Here is a 17,153-nt window from a genome sequence, read left to right as displayed (position 1 = left end):
GTTACAGAAACACACAGAATTTAATAAGTACATTTAGTAACTCCTTTAGCTATCAGTTTTACCTGAAAAATATTTTAATTAATTTTAATTAAACTGTTCTCTGTATTTCTTATTACTGAGACATTTTGTTTCATCAGTACACCCAAAAGAAAGATAAGCACAAGATCTGCTCAGAACAACCTAGAAACTATTAGAACTAACCAAACCAACGGAGAGAATAAAACTATTTGAAACAATACTGAAGTTAATCCTGTCCTTCTAGCATCCTAGCAAATGTTGAACCTAGCACAACTTGAGCTGATGCTAAAGGCACACCAGCAGCATCAGGTCCCTTTTCCCTTCAGCACGTGCCAGAACACTGTTAGATATTCCCATGCCAATGACCTCAGTAGCTCTTTCTTTCTGCTCTTTCTCCTTACTCATCTTCTTGTGTTTTTCCTGCATTATTCCACAGGTAACATTATCCTTATTCCCTGGTTTGCAGTCATCTTTTGACAGTGACTCACAACAAATACATTCTTTAGGCAGCCCCACTTGGCAGTTGTCATCCACAGATACTTTCCACATTTCCCTCTGCTTCGTGTGTTCAAGATGGTTGTTCACGACAGATTCCACTGCTCTCCTACCATTTCAGTGGAGACTTATGGAAAGTTTTATTCCCTCCACCACTCCTTATGAGAAAAGCCTACATTTGGCTTGTCAAATTTTATCAGCTCACTTCTAGAAACGCTGCTAGCTGAAGCCACATCAAACCTGGGGCACTGCCATATGCTATGCAACTCGGACAAAGAGCAAAGAATAACACAAACCTAACTCATGTCTGGCAGCATGTACTTTATAACCTGCAATATAAAACATCATTTCAACGGTCTGCCCCGTGCCCTCATCCTCTCCCCATCCTCCTCAAAAATAAAACAAAAACAAAAATCAAGAAAATCAGGAATAAAGAAACTTTGTTAGCACACAACAGCACTTGACTCTGAGTAACTCACAGCAGAAGCTGAACTCAAATCTTAAAGGCTTCTGCATATCACATCCTTTCCCTCAAACACATGCATGAACTTAAGAACTTCTGTTATATCACATACAGGAAACAGTCAGGAACTGTAAATTCAAGACAGAAATATTACACTTAGCTAATTTTAATAAAATTAAATGCACAAAGTATCATGACAATCTACACACACTATCATTTTAAACCTAGGAATCAAAGGATGCCTCCTGTGTGCAATCCCCACACAGACAGGTACAGCTGGGACTGAACAGATCCAGCTACAAGAAGTTAGCAAAAGCATCCATAAAGCAGTCAGGGCTATTCTGAACTGAAACAAGCCAAGCCTTCTTAACACTTTGTTTCATAAAAAAGAGCTACAAGGAAAACATCAGTGCAGTGTAGAATGCAGGCTGGGAACTGATAAACCCACCGTGCACTTGAAGTTTTACATAAACCTAACAAGTTATCCAGGAAGTCCAAGTACTCAACAATTTCCAATATATATGCATACTATAGTGCAATATATATAGTGCAATATTTGCATACTATTACTGACTGCATGACCCAAAATCTTCATAGCAACTTTAGAAGACTTGATTCATTTCTGACTGTTATTGAGACACATTTTAAACATGTCCAAAAGAAACAGCCAGAAGCTATCTTTAGTTCACAGTATTTGTGTCACTATAGAGCTGCAGAACCTGCCTAAAATCCTAACATTCTGGGATATCACTAAGCTCTCAGGACTACTCTTTAGTACAAACTCTTGTAAGATACTGCATCTGCAGCATGTTTACAGGAAGCAAACAAGCATTATTTTGAAGGATGCTTATGATCCGATACAACAGTAGCACAGGGAGAACAGTACTGAGTCCAACTGAGTGTTGGACTCCATCTCTTGAGGTCCTTTCCAACCCCTATGATTTTATATTTTACCAGAAGTATTAAATACATTTTTGTTTTAAAATAACTATTTCTATTTAATACCTATTAGTCTAACTATTTCACTACCTCTTAGAACCAGATAAATGACTTACAGACTTTTCTTTTTTGAATAAACATGCATGTTTCTGTGAGGAGCACCACCAAGTTTATTTTGATCAGAATATCCAAAGTTAGCTTTTATTTTTCCAGCTTTCATTGACTATTCAGATGCATAATTTTGTTTAATTTTCTGGAAATAAGTGAAGCCAAAGACCCTAATGGCTGTTTTGCCTCTTTTTCATTCCTTCTACAGACTAAAAACTGAAGGAGAAATTACCAGCTAAGAAAGAAAATGTCTTTAAAATATTAAGTGCATATTAAAATTTAGGGACTTTTCTTAATGTTGCTTTCACCTACCAACTCCTACACCAAAGTTCTACATCCCTCTGACACTATGCTAGGATTTACAGCAGTGGAACTGGAATTTTGAGGTAGTTTGCCATGAGACCAAAGTACATTTTCTCTGAAATGAAACACTAAGTAAACTTTGGTGGTTTCTAAAAGATTCAAACCTTTGTTGAAGAGTCCTTGAGTTCGTTGAGGTTGTCCTGTAGAAAATGAATGGAGATGACACGTAAGCTGGAATAGTTTTCAGAAACCAGAGGAACTCTGGGAAGCATGGCCGTACCCTTGAAACAAAAAGCAGCTACTCCTTCTGGAATAAATCTTAGGTTAATACTTCACACAGAATAAAATGTAGAAACTATAGTTTGTTTTTTAAAAAAGGAAGAAGAAAAAAAGACATCTATTCTCTACTCATTATATTAACTACAAAATGTATATAGATACCCAATTCTTCAAAGAACACTGAAAAACCACTCTCCCACCGAGACAAAACAAAGAAAAATAGCCCTTAATTCTAAATACTGCCGAATCACAGTTGAAATAGGATTAAAATGCTTTTAAACCCGTATCTTCTCCACTTTCAGTTAAACGTGGCAGAATTCACTCTAGAACTTTACATTGCCATTTACAAAAACAGGCAAGAAAGTCTTGTTAACTGTTTTGAGTAGTTATCCCTGCTTCCTCAAAATTAATAACTGCTACTCCAGTTCTTCAAAATTAGTCTAAATCTTTTAAGCAAATCTTACATAGAAAAAGATACACTCTTCTGGGAAGAAAAAAAGAAAGAAAAAAAGAGAAGCTTGTTCTAAAGTTGATAAGATGATGAAGTTTAAAAGCCCACATAATCCATCACAGTGCTCTTGATGAAGTATTAGTAACTTACAGTTTTAAATGTTCAACGTACTGCAAATGCAAAGATTCCACGAACATAGGTGGTTTAGAAATAAAATAAATATAGAGCAAGGAATGGCTACCCTGAGTCTTCAAGTAGGCTACGCCCAAGGTATTGTGCTGCGCTTGAATGCTTGGGGTTTCTCTTTGCTGGGTAGTAGGCTTGGTTGCCACATCTGGTTTTACTGTACCGCAGGGCTCAACATGGTGGGAACCCATTGGAAATAAACAAACCTCGAAGGGAAGGTACGACAGAAGCTGCATGCTCACTGATTACACACAACTACAGGAGAACTGATCACCAAGGAGACTTTAAAATGGAACTCCTTTCAAGACTCCTCCTTGGAAGGCACATATCGGTATGACGCTCATCAAGAAGCCTGATGAATTCAGAGGTATCGTACATCCCGTATCATCCAGGAATCTTCAGCGTTACAGATTCTTCAATGGAAGTGCAGAAAAATACGCTCCACTCTGCTGTAAAGACTCGTTTGCTTGTAGCTACCATTGCACTCCAAAAAAACTGACTGTTTAAAACAATGAGGCACTTCTGTGTAAAAATTCTCTTGCAATTTCCAAACACAATTTAGGAAATTTGTGCTAGGTCCTTGAAGCTTTACTTTGGTTAATAAAAAATATTTTAATAGAAAAAAAGACAGTCCGCCAATAAAGAAAAGGAATGCATTTTCTAATGCAATATAAAACCTCCAGTGGTTCCAGTGTATACTTGGCACAAAACTTGAAGGAAGTCGGACATTGGCATCCCAAACTTGTGAGCCTAACATGGGCGCTGCCTTCCTCAGGCTATACTAACCTTTACTGTTGAGGAATGTGATGGAGAAGAATGGATATCAACTTTGCGGCGTTTTTGTTCTGAAAGAAGGAAAAAAGGAAAACAAAATTAAATTACAATTAGAAGAGGCCATGACTTCCTGAAATACCAAAATAATCTCAGTTACAATTAAGTTTTACTGCTAAGTAAGATTTTGTTTCTCAGGGCACCAGCACACCTTGACCTCCCTACACACGTTTGCAGAAAAATAGCTAAATATGAAGAAACTGCTGCAAAACTTTGCTCAAAATTTCTTTTTTTTTTTTTTTAATATCTGTACCTAAAGAGGTGAGCAGAACAGAGAACATTCCAATCTAATCTCTTCATCTGAAGAAATGCAAGTATATAACTCAACATCAGCCTCAGTTTATGTGAGCTTAGAACATAACGTTAAGGACTTGAGATCTTTAATTTTTGAAGGAATCGATAAAGTTTGTGTCCTTAAGGAAGCGTATCTTCCACATCCCTTATTTTCTTTCAATTCAAAGGTCAAGATCAAACTCCCAGAGCACACTCTTCAGGAGGTCTGCATTAAGTTTTAGCAAAACTTCTAAGTTACATAAACACATTCTAATAAATGACCATTTAGAATAATTCTTCATGTCACTAATTCACATACAAAAGTTACTGATAGGCTTTACAAAAATCACCACTGAAAATGAGAACTTTATACATTCACACACTTTTCATTTTAGAGATATCCTGAATACCTACTTTAGGCACTAAAACGTCATCACTACATAACAGCTAGCCGATCTCCCCCCCATCAGGGCTGAGGAGTTGCATGTATTGGCAATCAGAGATTTTCTAATGATGTATTCTTACTGTTCTAGAAAATAAAGGAAGTTATACTGACAGACTTACCCCTCTCACATTCTGATGCTTCTGATCGGGGAACAGGAGACTTCAAGGACCCAGCTACTGGAATCTTTTCTCCTCCTTTAGTATTTTCCTTGGATTTCATATCCTTTGCTACATCTTTTTCTCTGGATGGCTCCTTTTCTCTCTCCTTTTCAGCAACTGACTTTGCCTCAGTAGTGGTAACAATTGCCTTGGATTTTTCTTCCTTCGAAGCTTTTTCTTCTTTCTTGGCCTTCTCCTTCTCTTTGTCAGATTTTGGCGTTTTCTCCTTGATCTCTCTTGGTTTATCATCTTTGTTTGCCCGTTCTTCCTTTGGTTTATCTTTCCCATCCTTCCCAAGTGCCTTCGTCTCTGGAGTGGTAGCTGGAATCTTCTCTTTCTTTTCTTTCTCTTTTTCTTTCCCGCTTTTTTCTTTCTCATCCTTCTCTTTAATAATTTTGCTGCATCCAAAATAAAAAGACCAATTAGCAGACAAAAAAACCCCTACCTTTTGTTTTTTAAGAGTCTCACTCCTGATTCAATAGAACTTCCTGCATCAATCACTCCAGATTATTTTGCTTTCACTTCATTGGAACAACAACGAGCAAGAGTACTAATTTGTTCGTTATTTAACTAGAACGGAATGCATTTAATAAATGTGTCAGCTCAGTATGGCTATGTATTCTGGCAGAAGTCTTCCTTATTAAATTGAAGAAATGGGAACGAGTTAAACAGCACGTAAAAGGATTGAAAGGGTAGGTAAATTTCAAGGAAGACAAGGGAGAACATCAAGGGAAGAGGAGATTTCTCACCTATTAGAAGCACTGTTTCCATTGCTTGTTGTCACCTTCGGTGCAGCGTTGACAGTTTTGTTAATGACTTTCACAGTACCCTGAGACTTCTCCTTTAGTTTATCTGTTTAAAGAAAGAGAACAATATTTCAGTAACATACATCTCACTAATTAAAACAAGCATCTTAGCACACTCATGCAAAACTACATGTAGCTAGTAGTTAAAGTATGTAACTCAATGCAGACTACACTCTTGCAAAACCAACCCCAACCAAATAAAGTACACAACACATACTGACATTCTTTAAGCTCACACAGATGTTTTTCTTTTCAGTTTAACAAGCCAGATTTTAAGACAGTAGCCTGTAAATATCAATTCAACTAAGAATCAAGTTTGTTTACCAGTCTCTTCAGCAGCACTTTCCTCCAGTTTTGCTGTATTTATTGTGAGTGATGTAGGCATCCCAGCACCACCTGGCCCATTTTGTACTGTTGCAGCTACAGCATTCCTGGCAGGTGGGTCTTTGTGGTGGAATTCATTTTCAGGTATCATAAAAGGCTTCCTACTTTTCAACTGCCCAGAATAGCTGCAAGTCGCACAGATTGTTAAATATGCACAAACATAAAGCAAAATATGTGTTGAATTTTAAATGAGGACTTAATCTAGCAGTCTGTTATTTTTCACAGTTTTCCCCAACTGATATGCAGTTTCTTCCCCTTTTTATCAATAAGCTCGAAGTAAAAAAAAAAAAAAAAAAAAAAAAAAAAACCTCACCCAACAAAAGCAGCCCTACCTTGAAGCCCTCTTTGTTGCTACCAGCAACACACACACACTCCTGCCAAACACACAAAAAATAGCCCTCTGTTAGCACCACCTTAACTACCCCTCAAGCGTCTGTGGATAATTCTGTTTTTCATATGTCTGAAAGCATTATTAAGCATTTTAGTTCATCATTTTAGAACTCTATAAACTTCCAAATTATGTAATCTTGCAACAATAGCCCTTGGCTTCCTCCATTTTACTCCCCCTTTTATCTACTTGCTGTTATACTATCTGCCTACCAATAAGCTATGCTCTTGTGAGTGAAAATCTCTACTACTAAATGCGTTTTACTAGAGTCTTGAAATTAGTGATCATCCAGCACGACATGAAAGTTTTCATTCACAATGCCAGCCCTGAGATGCAGGATCATGAAATCTTCTGTGATAAGGTAAAAATCAAATACGTTAGGACTGTAAGAGTTCCAAGTCTTTAGAAGCCTTTAATGATCCACTTTTCACTTTTAACCACTTTCTTAAAGTAAGGTGTTGTTACCCCATAGCCAATGCATATAGATCAGGTCTCTTCTCTTTCTCTTCCTGACATATCTTATGCACTCTTCTTTCCAAGGCTTGGCCCAGGTTCAGCACTTTTGGATACCATGGAAGGATTTTGGTCAGCACAATCAGGATATTTCTGATATGCGTATATTCACCAGTTTCAAGGCAGTGCACAGAAGCCTAGAACACAAGTTAAATCTAATCAATTCTTTTCATTAACATTTCAAAAAAAAAAAGTCAAGTTTTTCAGCATTTTTACTTACCTTAGTTAATTTATAGTGCCATTTGTGTACCACATGTCTAAAATTCTCGTAATCCAATTGATCAGCTTTATTTCCACCATCAAATCCAGTCGCACGTAATATAGTTAGGAAGCCTGGATAGTTGCCACATTCCTATGTATGCACAAGAGTAAAAATAAAAATTTACTATTTAAAATACTAATCTTTTCCAGGATGCATTAAAAAAACCCTAAGAACATTGTAATAGTTAATACAAAAGAAATACTTCTTCACTGACTGCTACAGATTAAGACAAAAGCAAGTTTACGTACCTTTTCATATATGACTCTGTCACTGTGCCATCTAGTCACAGTCTCCAGCATACAGCATAAAAACCTGCCATATCTACTGGCTTCATTTTCTGTACAACTTGCTACTGTATATATTATATCAGAGAAAACCTGTGAATAGTAGCAGTAAAAAGTTACTTTGACTTCACTGAATTACAAAGAAGTATCATCAATACTTTCGAATAGATCTCATCTAAACTACTGTTTTTAAAAGAGGAGATCAGATTACAGAAATATTTTGAAACCAAATCAGGTTTGCATAGAGAAATAAAAAAGTTTTGTCTGCTGAAGCTTCTTAGCAAATGTTCTATTCAATTTCAGGTCATTATTATACAATTACTGATCTTCATTCTTAGCCCAGAATCCAACTGCTGCATATCTCTGCCCCAGACAGAGCTTTCTGGTAAGGTGCATCCCCACTGAAATATAACTGTTTCAGCTCTAAAGTGTTAATTTATTCGAGCAGGTGGAAATGAACACGTAGAACACACACTGCATCTTTGAGTAAGAATGCTCTTTAGGACCTGTGAAATCAGAGCACATCCCTACTTCAAAAATCTCAAAGAAATCCTGGCAACTTTTAGTTGAATGTTCATACAAAAAAAATCAACTTCCCAATGACTTTATAATGAAGCCCCATACAAATTCTCTCAAAGGTTACAGCACAATCTGTTGCAACCATACACATGATTGTTAATAACTAACTTATATGAACCCTTACAGCAGAAAGCACCAGAAAGGTTCTCATCTTCCACAATGGTAGACAGCTGGTACTGCTGGAGCTGTACGACCCAGGAAATCAGGCTACTGCAGCTATCAGTACCTCCTATGGCATCACATAGTACCGCAGCAGTAATAAAAATTAATCTCATGTCTGTCAGCAGTTAGAACATCCCATGAACTATGCTTCTTAGGGCAAGCTTAAAGGAAGCTGCTACTACAGCAGCATAGCATGCATAGCTGAAATAGGAGGGCTAGACAAAGCCATAGAAATACAGATCACTGCAAACTTGTGAAACATGAATGTAATTTGTATGACTGATGATGACTTCTCCCTAGAAGTTGAGCTGTCTGAAGATAAATCAGAAGGAAAAAACCTCCAGAAAATAATCCACAGAAGCTCTAGGAGGGAGAGCTTCATTTGCAGAACAGAAAGCACAAATGGGACCTTTTCACTGCTACATAGGTTTTAAAATTAAATTAAGTAATGACTTGGTTGAGATCTCTTTTGGAAGGCAAACAAGATACTAGTTTTGCATGATTATATATACACACAGAGGTCTAAATACTTACCCTATCATAACAGAGAAGCGTAGAGAAGTTGGGTGTTTTCTGCTGATGAACCAGCTCTACAAAGTGAGCACAATAAACCGCATCTATCGCCGAAAAAATGCAGCGAGGAAATATACATAACTGCAAAAACTTTGTGATAGTCTCATTTTTGGTAGACTCTTCAAAAGCAAAGAAATCAAGGAAAAAAGAAATCAGTACATGAATGGGTAAGGAATTCAACTACTACTCCCAAGAAATTCAGTATTTCACATCACATTCTCCACTTTGTATTCCTGCCATATCTTTGACACTCCTCAAAGTCAAAATAAGCTTTTTAATTTTTGAGGAACAGGCAAAAGAGTATAAATGTTACAGCAGACCTTCATTTCTTACAGGGAGAAGTCTTTTGCTACAAAGAGAAAAAACTCAATTTTTTTTTTTTATGAACTGCTACAACTACTCAGATTCCACATACAGCTCCTCATCACTGTGCTCGAAGTTAACCCAAATCACTCACTGCAAGTTTATATTTTTATGACTCAACACAGCAACTGACACACAAACCATCCTGTAACTACAGCCTCACATCAAATCCATCGAGCTCTTCTTTTCTAAATCAGCACAGTATTTAAAAGGCCTTGCTGTTGCAAGAATACAACATCTCCTTAGAAAGGAACTACTCAGCATTTGCAAAGACACCCTACATTCTAATTAGAAGTTTCTTCCTGACAGACCTTAACACCAAGAAATCAAATTTTAAAAGCTAACATTTAGCACATTAGTGTAAGCTGAACCTTTAGTTCTGGGGACATCAATGACTATACACACACACAAACTTACTTGCCAGAAGCCAGTTATCCTTCTCTAATTTCAGTCTCTGCAAAACTCTTTGCACATGCTCCAACTGTTTCTTCTCCTCCTCAAGAAGTTTGTCCTGAAGAGCAGTGCAACGTTCTTTTTCTTTTTTCTTTTTGTTTGGAGGCTGTGAAATGTCAGTGCAATTGATTTAATATTATACTTACACTTACTACAGAGCAATTAAATTCCTGGTAATGCTAAGGAATATTTAGTGAAATGGCTTTTTTGCATAACACTCAGCTCTAGTAATCAGCTGATTAACAATGGATAACTAACGACGTAAGTGAACAGCTCTAGCACAGACACAGATATCAAAGGATGGTCATCTGATAGATTTTTTTCCAGTAATTTTTATTTAGTGGAGCTACTGGTAGTTTTGAAGTTGTATAATTCAGACTTCCTTATAATTCCAACTGTGAGAAATCAGAATGGGTGCATCAGCTGACATAAACCTCTCTCAGTGGACCAACTTATTCAGAGTTAATATAGGTTTAACTTTGGTTAGCTCAACCCAAAAATACAATTACATAAAATAGGTGAAACACCAATTAAACGACTAACTCAATGTAGTACTTTGGTATATGGACATGCACTACAAGTCAGCAGTTCATTTTTCATAGATCTCTACCAAAATTAATGCCCACACACCACCACAGAGGCTACAATTGGTGGTATCACTGCACCAAGATAACTTCCTCCCTTAGCACAAAGAAGGGCATGCGAAAACATTTACTTATATTGTAATACAGGATCTTCAAAGGTGAAACCAGAGCAAAAATTTTTAAACATACCATCTCCTGATTGTCATCTATGGCTTTCATCTGGACTTTAAGTTTATTGACTTCTCTGTCATAACTGCTGTGTGGGACAGCAAGGTCATACATCGTCAGAGACCAGAATGTGGCGTAAAACTGAGGACTGATGTCATCCCAAACCTTGGGAGGGTGCAGAGAGATCACAGCTTCGTGAACAGGAGCCATCACCAGTTCACATGCAGTGATGTATTTGTGAACTTTGTGTTGCTGTTTATTTCCCTTTTCAGCTTTTTTAAGTTCATCGTATTTTGACTGGGGGGAAAAAAAGAGAACAAATATCATCTCTGTATATAAACCAAATATAATTCAACTTCCCAGAAACTTTTCTATGCAAATCATCCTTACATAATAAAATCTATGTACATAAGGCACCTGAGAACATCACAGTGAACTTTTAGTATACATCCATGCTGGGTATTTATCATCCTTCACAGATGCTCTCTTTCAACTCATCTCTTCCTACAGCAAGGTATTATACTATGCACCAACTGAAAAATTATTTTCAATATTACTGCAGTTGCACAGGGACAAATTTATCTTGATACTTCCTTATATACCTCGCCTTTTGACAGCTGCAACACTTTCCTCCACAGCAAAAAACCTAAAACATCCACAAAAACTTACACACTTGAGGAAACCTGAGTGGAATAACTCAGGATCACACAAATTATCAGAAGAGATGAAATATTAGTTACAATTGCAATCACTTGTGCAGAAGCTAGCACATGGCCTATATTTTCTATGAAGATAAAGTAGAATCTCTTCCAATCCACAGCTTCTGTCTCTATCTCAACTCTTCAAAAAGCATCTGGAACTCTTAGTTAAGCAAACAATCTTTGGAGGAACCTAACACAACACATAGAAGGGCATCTTTAACAGCAGACAAACAAAAATGAACTGAGCTGTACTTACTGAAATTTGGTGCGCATACATGGGTCTCGAGAGGAAAAACGCAGCATCGTGAGGTGTGTGAAACTCATTACAAAGAACATCAATGGAAGGCACTCGCTTAATGTAATCCTCCGTGCTCAGATTGGATGCTAAAAACCCACCAAACTGTACCAGGGTGTCATGGCACTACAAAAAAGGTAAGAGTTAGAGAACAGGCTGGGTTTTTTTGTTCAGAAATTAAGCTTGGGAGGGCTTGAATGATCCTTGTTGGTTTTTGTTTAGGTGGGGACAAGTAGTGGTTGTTTGTTTTTAAAATAAAAGCATTAACACACTATGGCAAGAAATTACACTTGGAAGGAAAAAAAAAAAACACCTTTCCGTGCCACATAATTCTACCACTCATCAATGCTGACTCAACTGTGTCCAAGGAAAAGCATTACGAAAGCTGGCAGAGCATTCTGTCCTACAAGAATTAAACTTCCTACTGCCTAAGGCAACACTGGAGTTCAGTCTTATCCTTAAACTTTCATACAACAAAAAAGTTCATCTAAAATAGTAGCATCAGAAAAAACATGATGGCCAGCAAAAAAAATTAAGCTCTTATTTCTGATGACAAAGAGCAGTTGAAAGTCTATATTTTACTCAGAAGCACTAAGTATACATTATGCTGACAGCTGACACTGATGTATTATAAAAGTGATATCACTGCAAATTGTGCTCATGTAGAATACTGATACATTAGAGGTTACCAAAGAAAAGGATGAGTGCTTATAAACGCGCTTTTAACTTACTTGATCATAGAGTTTGCCCACCAGCTTCAGATGTTTTTCCCCTCCTTCTTGAAAGATCACACCATTTCTCTGTTGAGCCATAAGCAGGCACAGAGGAAGGGCAAGATCGTGGTCCAATAATGCATCCTTCAGTCTCTGAGAAGACTTCTTTGTATTCCTGATTTGGCCAAAGTATCCACCCTGCACAGTACAGAACAAAAGTCGCTTAAGTTTGGAAACAGTACATCAAGAATGTAAACAATACGTGCTTCTGAATTTCTGACAAATTAACATCAATTTTGTTTCTTATCTGTTAATAAAAAATCTCTGTGGATCCTATGCTGTTAGAATGTATATTAGAATCAGAAACAAATTCATCTTGCATGCTACTAGTCTTCTATAAGGTAAATAGAAACTGACTTCTCACCATGAACTTCATGACACTAAATCTTAAATCTAAGTTTGTGATCTGTAATCTGCTCAAAGTCTTTTTCCCATTCAATAAAGAAACTTCTGATTTTAGTTCTGAGCATAGCTATTCATCTGCCTAGAGAGTTATCTAGGTCAGACTCATCTAAGTCTTTGAAGCCAAGGCTGCAACAGCTTTAGCCATTAAGATGGCTTAAGATGTTACTCCACTCAACAGGGAGTTGCCACACTCCAATCAATGCTGAACAGCAGGACTGCACAACATACAAGCTCACTGGCTGCTATAATTTGCAACCTGTCATGGAACACCAGATAATGAAGGCTGCTTTCATTAATATGGGATGCTGAGAAACACAGCAACTAAGGCTCAAGTATACTTTGTCTTGGCTGCCTGTCTGTAAGGCTTGTAAATTCAAAGGAAGAGGAAGTTCTGTGATAGAAGTAGCAACACCTCTCAGCTATACTGCCAGTGGTCATGAATTAGAGTATTTAGAAGCACCATTAACAAGCAACAGCTATTATTAATTAAGTTAAACATGAACACACCTCAGCTTTTAGTTGTTCTCCACCAGTCATGGCTTCCAATTGCTCCATTGTCATTTCTTCTGTAATTTCTATCCCTGCCATTTTTTGTACTACCTCTTTTAAAATAAGCAAATCAAAGCTGCACAGAAAACAGAAAAGCAGAGTAAAAACAGGAAGAATCGTTTAAGAACAAACTGACATTCAATGCACAGTAGATAGTAACACTGTGATGCATGTTAAACAACCACATTTTAATTACTTTTTGGGGAAAAAAGTAACTATGCTGTTGCACACAAGGATTTCTCTATTGCAGGTTATTTTATTTAAAAGCAACACAAGCACTCAAGAGTTGTACTTCAGAGTTACCTAAAAACAGATTTCAGCGTTTTTAAAAATACTGAGTGCAGTGCTATTAGCTACAAGTATCAACAAATTACTCAATTTAGAGCTCACTTTTGTTGTTGTTTTTTTACATGCTTCATGCTGATATATACCAATGTTTTACCTACTGTGAACGTGGAAATCTCAGAAAATTTCTCTACAAAAGTGCCACCTTAGAAGTTTACTGGCAAAATTAGTCTAGTAAGTTAATTCAGAACACAGCAGACATTTTCCCTTACAACGCAGGGATATACACCACACTCCAATAATCATGCCCTTCAGCAACTAAGCTTTACTCCATGTTCTGAATTCTCTAAGGGTGATGACTTTCCAACAGAAGTACACAAATTGTATCACTAACATTCAAAAGAGTAATTTTTTTTCTAGTGCCTTCTTAAATTTTGGTCAACATCTTCTACTAAATAGGTCACAAAAAGTTCTGAATTTAAATATTTCATATTATTTATGTATTTTTGTTTGCTTTCCAGGTACAAGTGCGTTTTCTGTTTAGGAACTGTGCAGTAGCAGATACTCTCCAGTCTAAACACTTGATTATTTCAGTCTCAGTGGTAATTTCTACCATCAATTTGAATTTAATAATTGTCTCCTCAAAATACTTAGTCATAACATGTCATTCTTGGTAAAGACAAGAAATACTACTTACCCTCCTGTGTAGCTCAATGTCATTGTACCACCATCAGAATACAAAACAAATTGGGGACAGGGGGAGCACATGAGACTGAATGTCTACATTGCAGGGAAGGGAAAAAAACCTGGAGATCTCAACATAAATACCCTAAAGTAGTATGTTGTATTATCTCCTGCTATCTTTCAGCAAGCATAAAGGGGTTTATAATAGAATATAATTCAATACTCACCTATGCAATAAGAAATAATCCATTACAATTAATTAAAGGAAGCAGTATTACTGGTTATAGTGGATGGACAAAAGAATGTAAGGAAGACTCAAACTGCAAACCTTGTTTAAAAAATTTCTTGTAAATGGTCAACACTGATGTACAAAAAAGCAGTTCAATCATTATTAAATAAGAAAGTATTTAAAACAATAAAAAACCCTAAGAGATCTCTGTAGAAAGACATGAGACAAAACCTACAGTTTTGAACAATTTTATCCTATTTCTAAACCATACTTATTGATAGCTCATAGTATATATATATTTTTTTTTCCACATAACGTACAGTATCTCTGACAGTATGACACTGGTAAGGGTTTTTTTTTGTTTGTTTTGTTTTTTCTCACCTGGTTAGGTAAGAACATTGTTGTTTTTTTAATCTCTAATCTTCTTTAATACAGTCTTTAAAATAATAATATGCCACAGCGAAACAATTACAAAAGAAAAAGCCCAGCAAATACGTTATATTTTTGTCTATTTAAACTTCAGCTTTCTGGTAAATCCAGTGGAGGATTATCGTTACTAGAGAAAGTTCTAGTCTAGTCCTCACACATCAGCAGAAGTAGCAGCCAAAAAAAAAAGATTGTGTTTATGAGGATCAGCTGTGCAAGTCTTACCTTTTCCCAGCTTTTAACTGGTTGGCTACGTATTGAAGTAGACCAGCAAGTTCAATAGGGTATTTTCTGAAAACAGCACCACAAAAGCTAGCCAGACCTAAAGCAGGGAAGAACAGTTGTGATTGAACCTCAAGGCATTAAGTGAAAAGTGATTAATCAAGTACAGTGCTAGCAGCATGCATACTTTTGTAATATAAAGAAAAACATTTTCCAAATTGTTAAACTTGTCAGCTCTCCATTCAAAATATTAGCCAGCAGATCCAAGTGGAAGATGTAGCATTTTATCTTAAATGGTACTGTAATAAAACAAAAATACTAACTCTGCAGCCAGCTCGAGATAGTGGTGTCATCATGCTTCATTCTCTCCTTCTCAGGGTTTGCCAGAGCTTCAATGATGCAGACTTCAGTGGAGTTAAAGAGAATGTTTTCCTCTATTTGTCAAAACAGAAGCTATACAGAACTTTTTTTTCCACAGCTCCACAACTTGTAATGTATCAATATGATAAGCAAGTAAAGCAAGCATGATACAGAGGGTCCAACAACATGTTTTTAAAAAATAATCAACAAAATGGTTACTTATTTACTGCTTCATGTGTAAACTGTAGATTAAAACAACTTTAAAAGGAATAATTTTCATAGTGTCAAAGTAGGAAAGAGAAAACAAAGTGCTCTGTAATTCAATAAGCGTTAAACTTACTTGCAAACTCACTGAAATTTCCAGCAAACAGCAGCAACAGCAACAATAGTTCTTTACTGACAAAAGATTTAATGCAGATACAACTACATTAGTGCCAGATGTATTATTTACATAAAAGGATACATGCCAAGACGTCGTAATTCAGTGAAGTGAGGTATTTCAGTGAATCAACAACTGGGGTTATTAAGTTATCGTATTTCTGTATTTGTGATAAAATCTGAAAGGAACAAAAATACATTGAGCTAAAAAAAGAACAGTATATCATGTCGCGTAACAAACCAAGACTGTTAATAAAACTACTTTTGTCTTCAAAACCTATACAAAACACTCCTCGAAAATAGTTTTATAAGGCCCTAAACCACTTCCAAAGTAAAGGAATCCTCATTGATTTCCTTAGTACGTTTGAGAAATCACTGAAACACATCTCTAAGGTCTAAAAATAATTCTACACTTGTATTTTCTTTAAAATTAGGCAATTACAACTTTAAAATATCCAAAAACAAAAATCACAAAACTATTTCACTGTTTTTAAGGCCTCTTAAGAATTCTAAACCTTACCAGTAAGTCTCCATTGCTGCTTCCCTACAATGACAACCACTTCAGGAAAGAATACAAGTGAATTGCATTAAGTTTCACAATGTTCCCCTTCCTACATGATTTAAGCATATGTGCATACACAAATATATAAGTATCAATCCCTTCAAGCAACACCTGAACACTAGCAAGTAGACCATTCTCACATAACCCTATCAGCCCATCTCACCAGTGTTAAACACTCACATACAGAAGCAGATGTAATTTCCAGAGCAGTTTTAGTTATTCAATAGCTACTGTCATATTTTCCATCTCAGATTTGTTTCTGTACTACTAGGAAAATAACCATACTTTAAAATCTGCACTACAAAATTAAAAAAAATTCTTAAGTTAGAACTGCACTCCCATATACCACATGTCCCTTTCCATACATAAGCATCTATAGTTAGGATAAAACAGCATTTAATTACATGTAACTACATACATAATCAAATAAAATGGTAGGATTGGCATGGCTGAGTTTCCCAATTTGTCTTCCAGATGGTTTCACATTTTCCTTAGTTAGACGCCTGGAGAAAAAAGAATGTTTTATTAGAAAAGTTAAGCTAAAAAAAGTGGAATAGGTCAGCTCCAGTGAAGAACTTTGTTAGCTGCAGAGATTAAATCCTCACTAGAGGACATGTTTAAGAAAATTTAAGTATAGAAATATTGTTCCTCTAGGAATCTGAAGCCTATAATCCTATGACATACAGAGGGTAAAAAAAAAAACCTATCAACCCCACATTACTATGGACTGTATTCAAGTTCCAACTCAGAGCACTTCCATTTTGGAAACTGTCACAGAACCAATAGGACATACTGTAATAGCCTTCTTGCACCTCG

At 36.4% G+C, this 17,153-nt stretch overlaps 1 protein-coding gene across 4 annotated transcripts in view; it reads right to left on the bottom strand.

Annotated features, from left to right (window-relative positions):
* THOC2 (THO complex subunit 2) overlaps window positions 1-17,153 on the bottom strand; it is a 49,372-nt gene that overhangs the window by 5,652 nt on the left and 26,567 nt on the right. For 3 of the 4 annotated variants that reach the window (XM_065729688.1, XM_065729689.1, XM_065729690.1), the window contains 18 exons: window positions 16,756-16,840; window positions 15,861-15,954; window positions 15,361-15,441; window positions 15,041-15,137; window positions 13,150-13,267; window positions 12,196-12,375; window positions 11,426-11,590; window positions 10,490-10,765; window positions 9,681-9,822; window positions 8,862-9,019; window positions 7,551-7,679; window positions 7,261-7,392; window positions 6,993-7,177; window positions 6,080-6,264; window positions 5,699-5,801; window positions 4,911-5,347; window positions 4,029-4,087; window positions 2,491-2,526 (listed from right to left, as the gene is read on the bottom strand). In XM_065729688.1, coding sequence (XP_065585760.1) covers window positions 2,491-2,526; window positions 4,029-4,087; window positions 4,911-5,347; window positions 5,699-5,801; window positions 6,080-6,264; window positions 6,993-7,177; window positions 7,261-7,392; window positions 7,551-7,679; window positions 8,862-9,019; window positions 9,681-9,822; window positions 10,490-10,765; window positions 11,426-11,590; window positions 12,196-12,375; window positions 13,150-13,267; window positions 15,041-15,137; window positions 15,361-15,441; window positions 15,861-15,954; window positions 16,756-16,840 — 2,662 coding nt within the window. Of the gene's footprint in view, window positions 1-2,490; window positions 2,527-3,297; window positions 4,088-4,910; window positions 5,348-5,698; window positions 5,802-6,079; window positions 6,265-6,992; window positions 7,178-7,260; window positions 7,393-7,550; window positions 7,680-8,861; window positions 9,020-9,680; window positions 9,823-10,489; window positions 10,766-11,425; window positions 11,591-12,195; window positions 12,376-13,149; window positions 13,268-15,040; window positions 15,138-15,360; window positions 15,442-15,860; window positions 15,955-16,755; window positions 16,841-17,153 lie in introns of all 4 variants that reach the window. The other variant, XR_010621807.1, reaches the window with a different exon arrangement.

This window comes from Cyrtonyx montezumae, unplaced genomic scaffold (genome assembly GCF_038088225.1).
Source record: "Cyrtonyx montezumae isolate F1298 unplaced genomic scaffold, pur_monq_1.0 scaffold_11, whole genome shotgun sequence".
Taxonomy (NCBI): Eukaryota; Metazoa; Chordata; class Aves; order Galliformes; family Odontophoridae; genus Cyrtonyx; species Cyrtonyx montezumae.
Note: the sequence above shows the minus strand (reverse complement) of the source record. Positions and strands in the feature narration are given on the sequence as shown.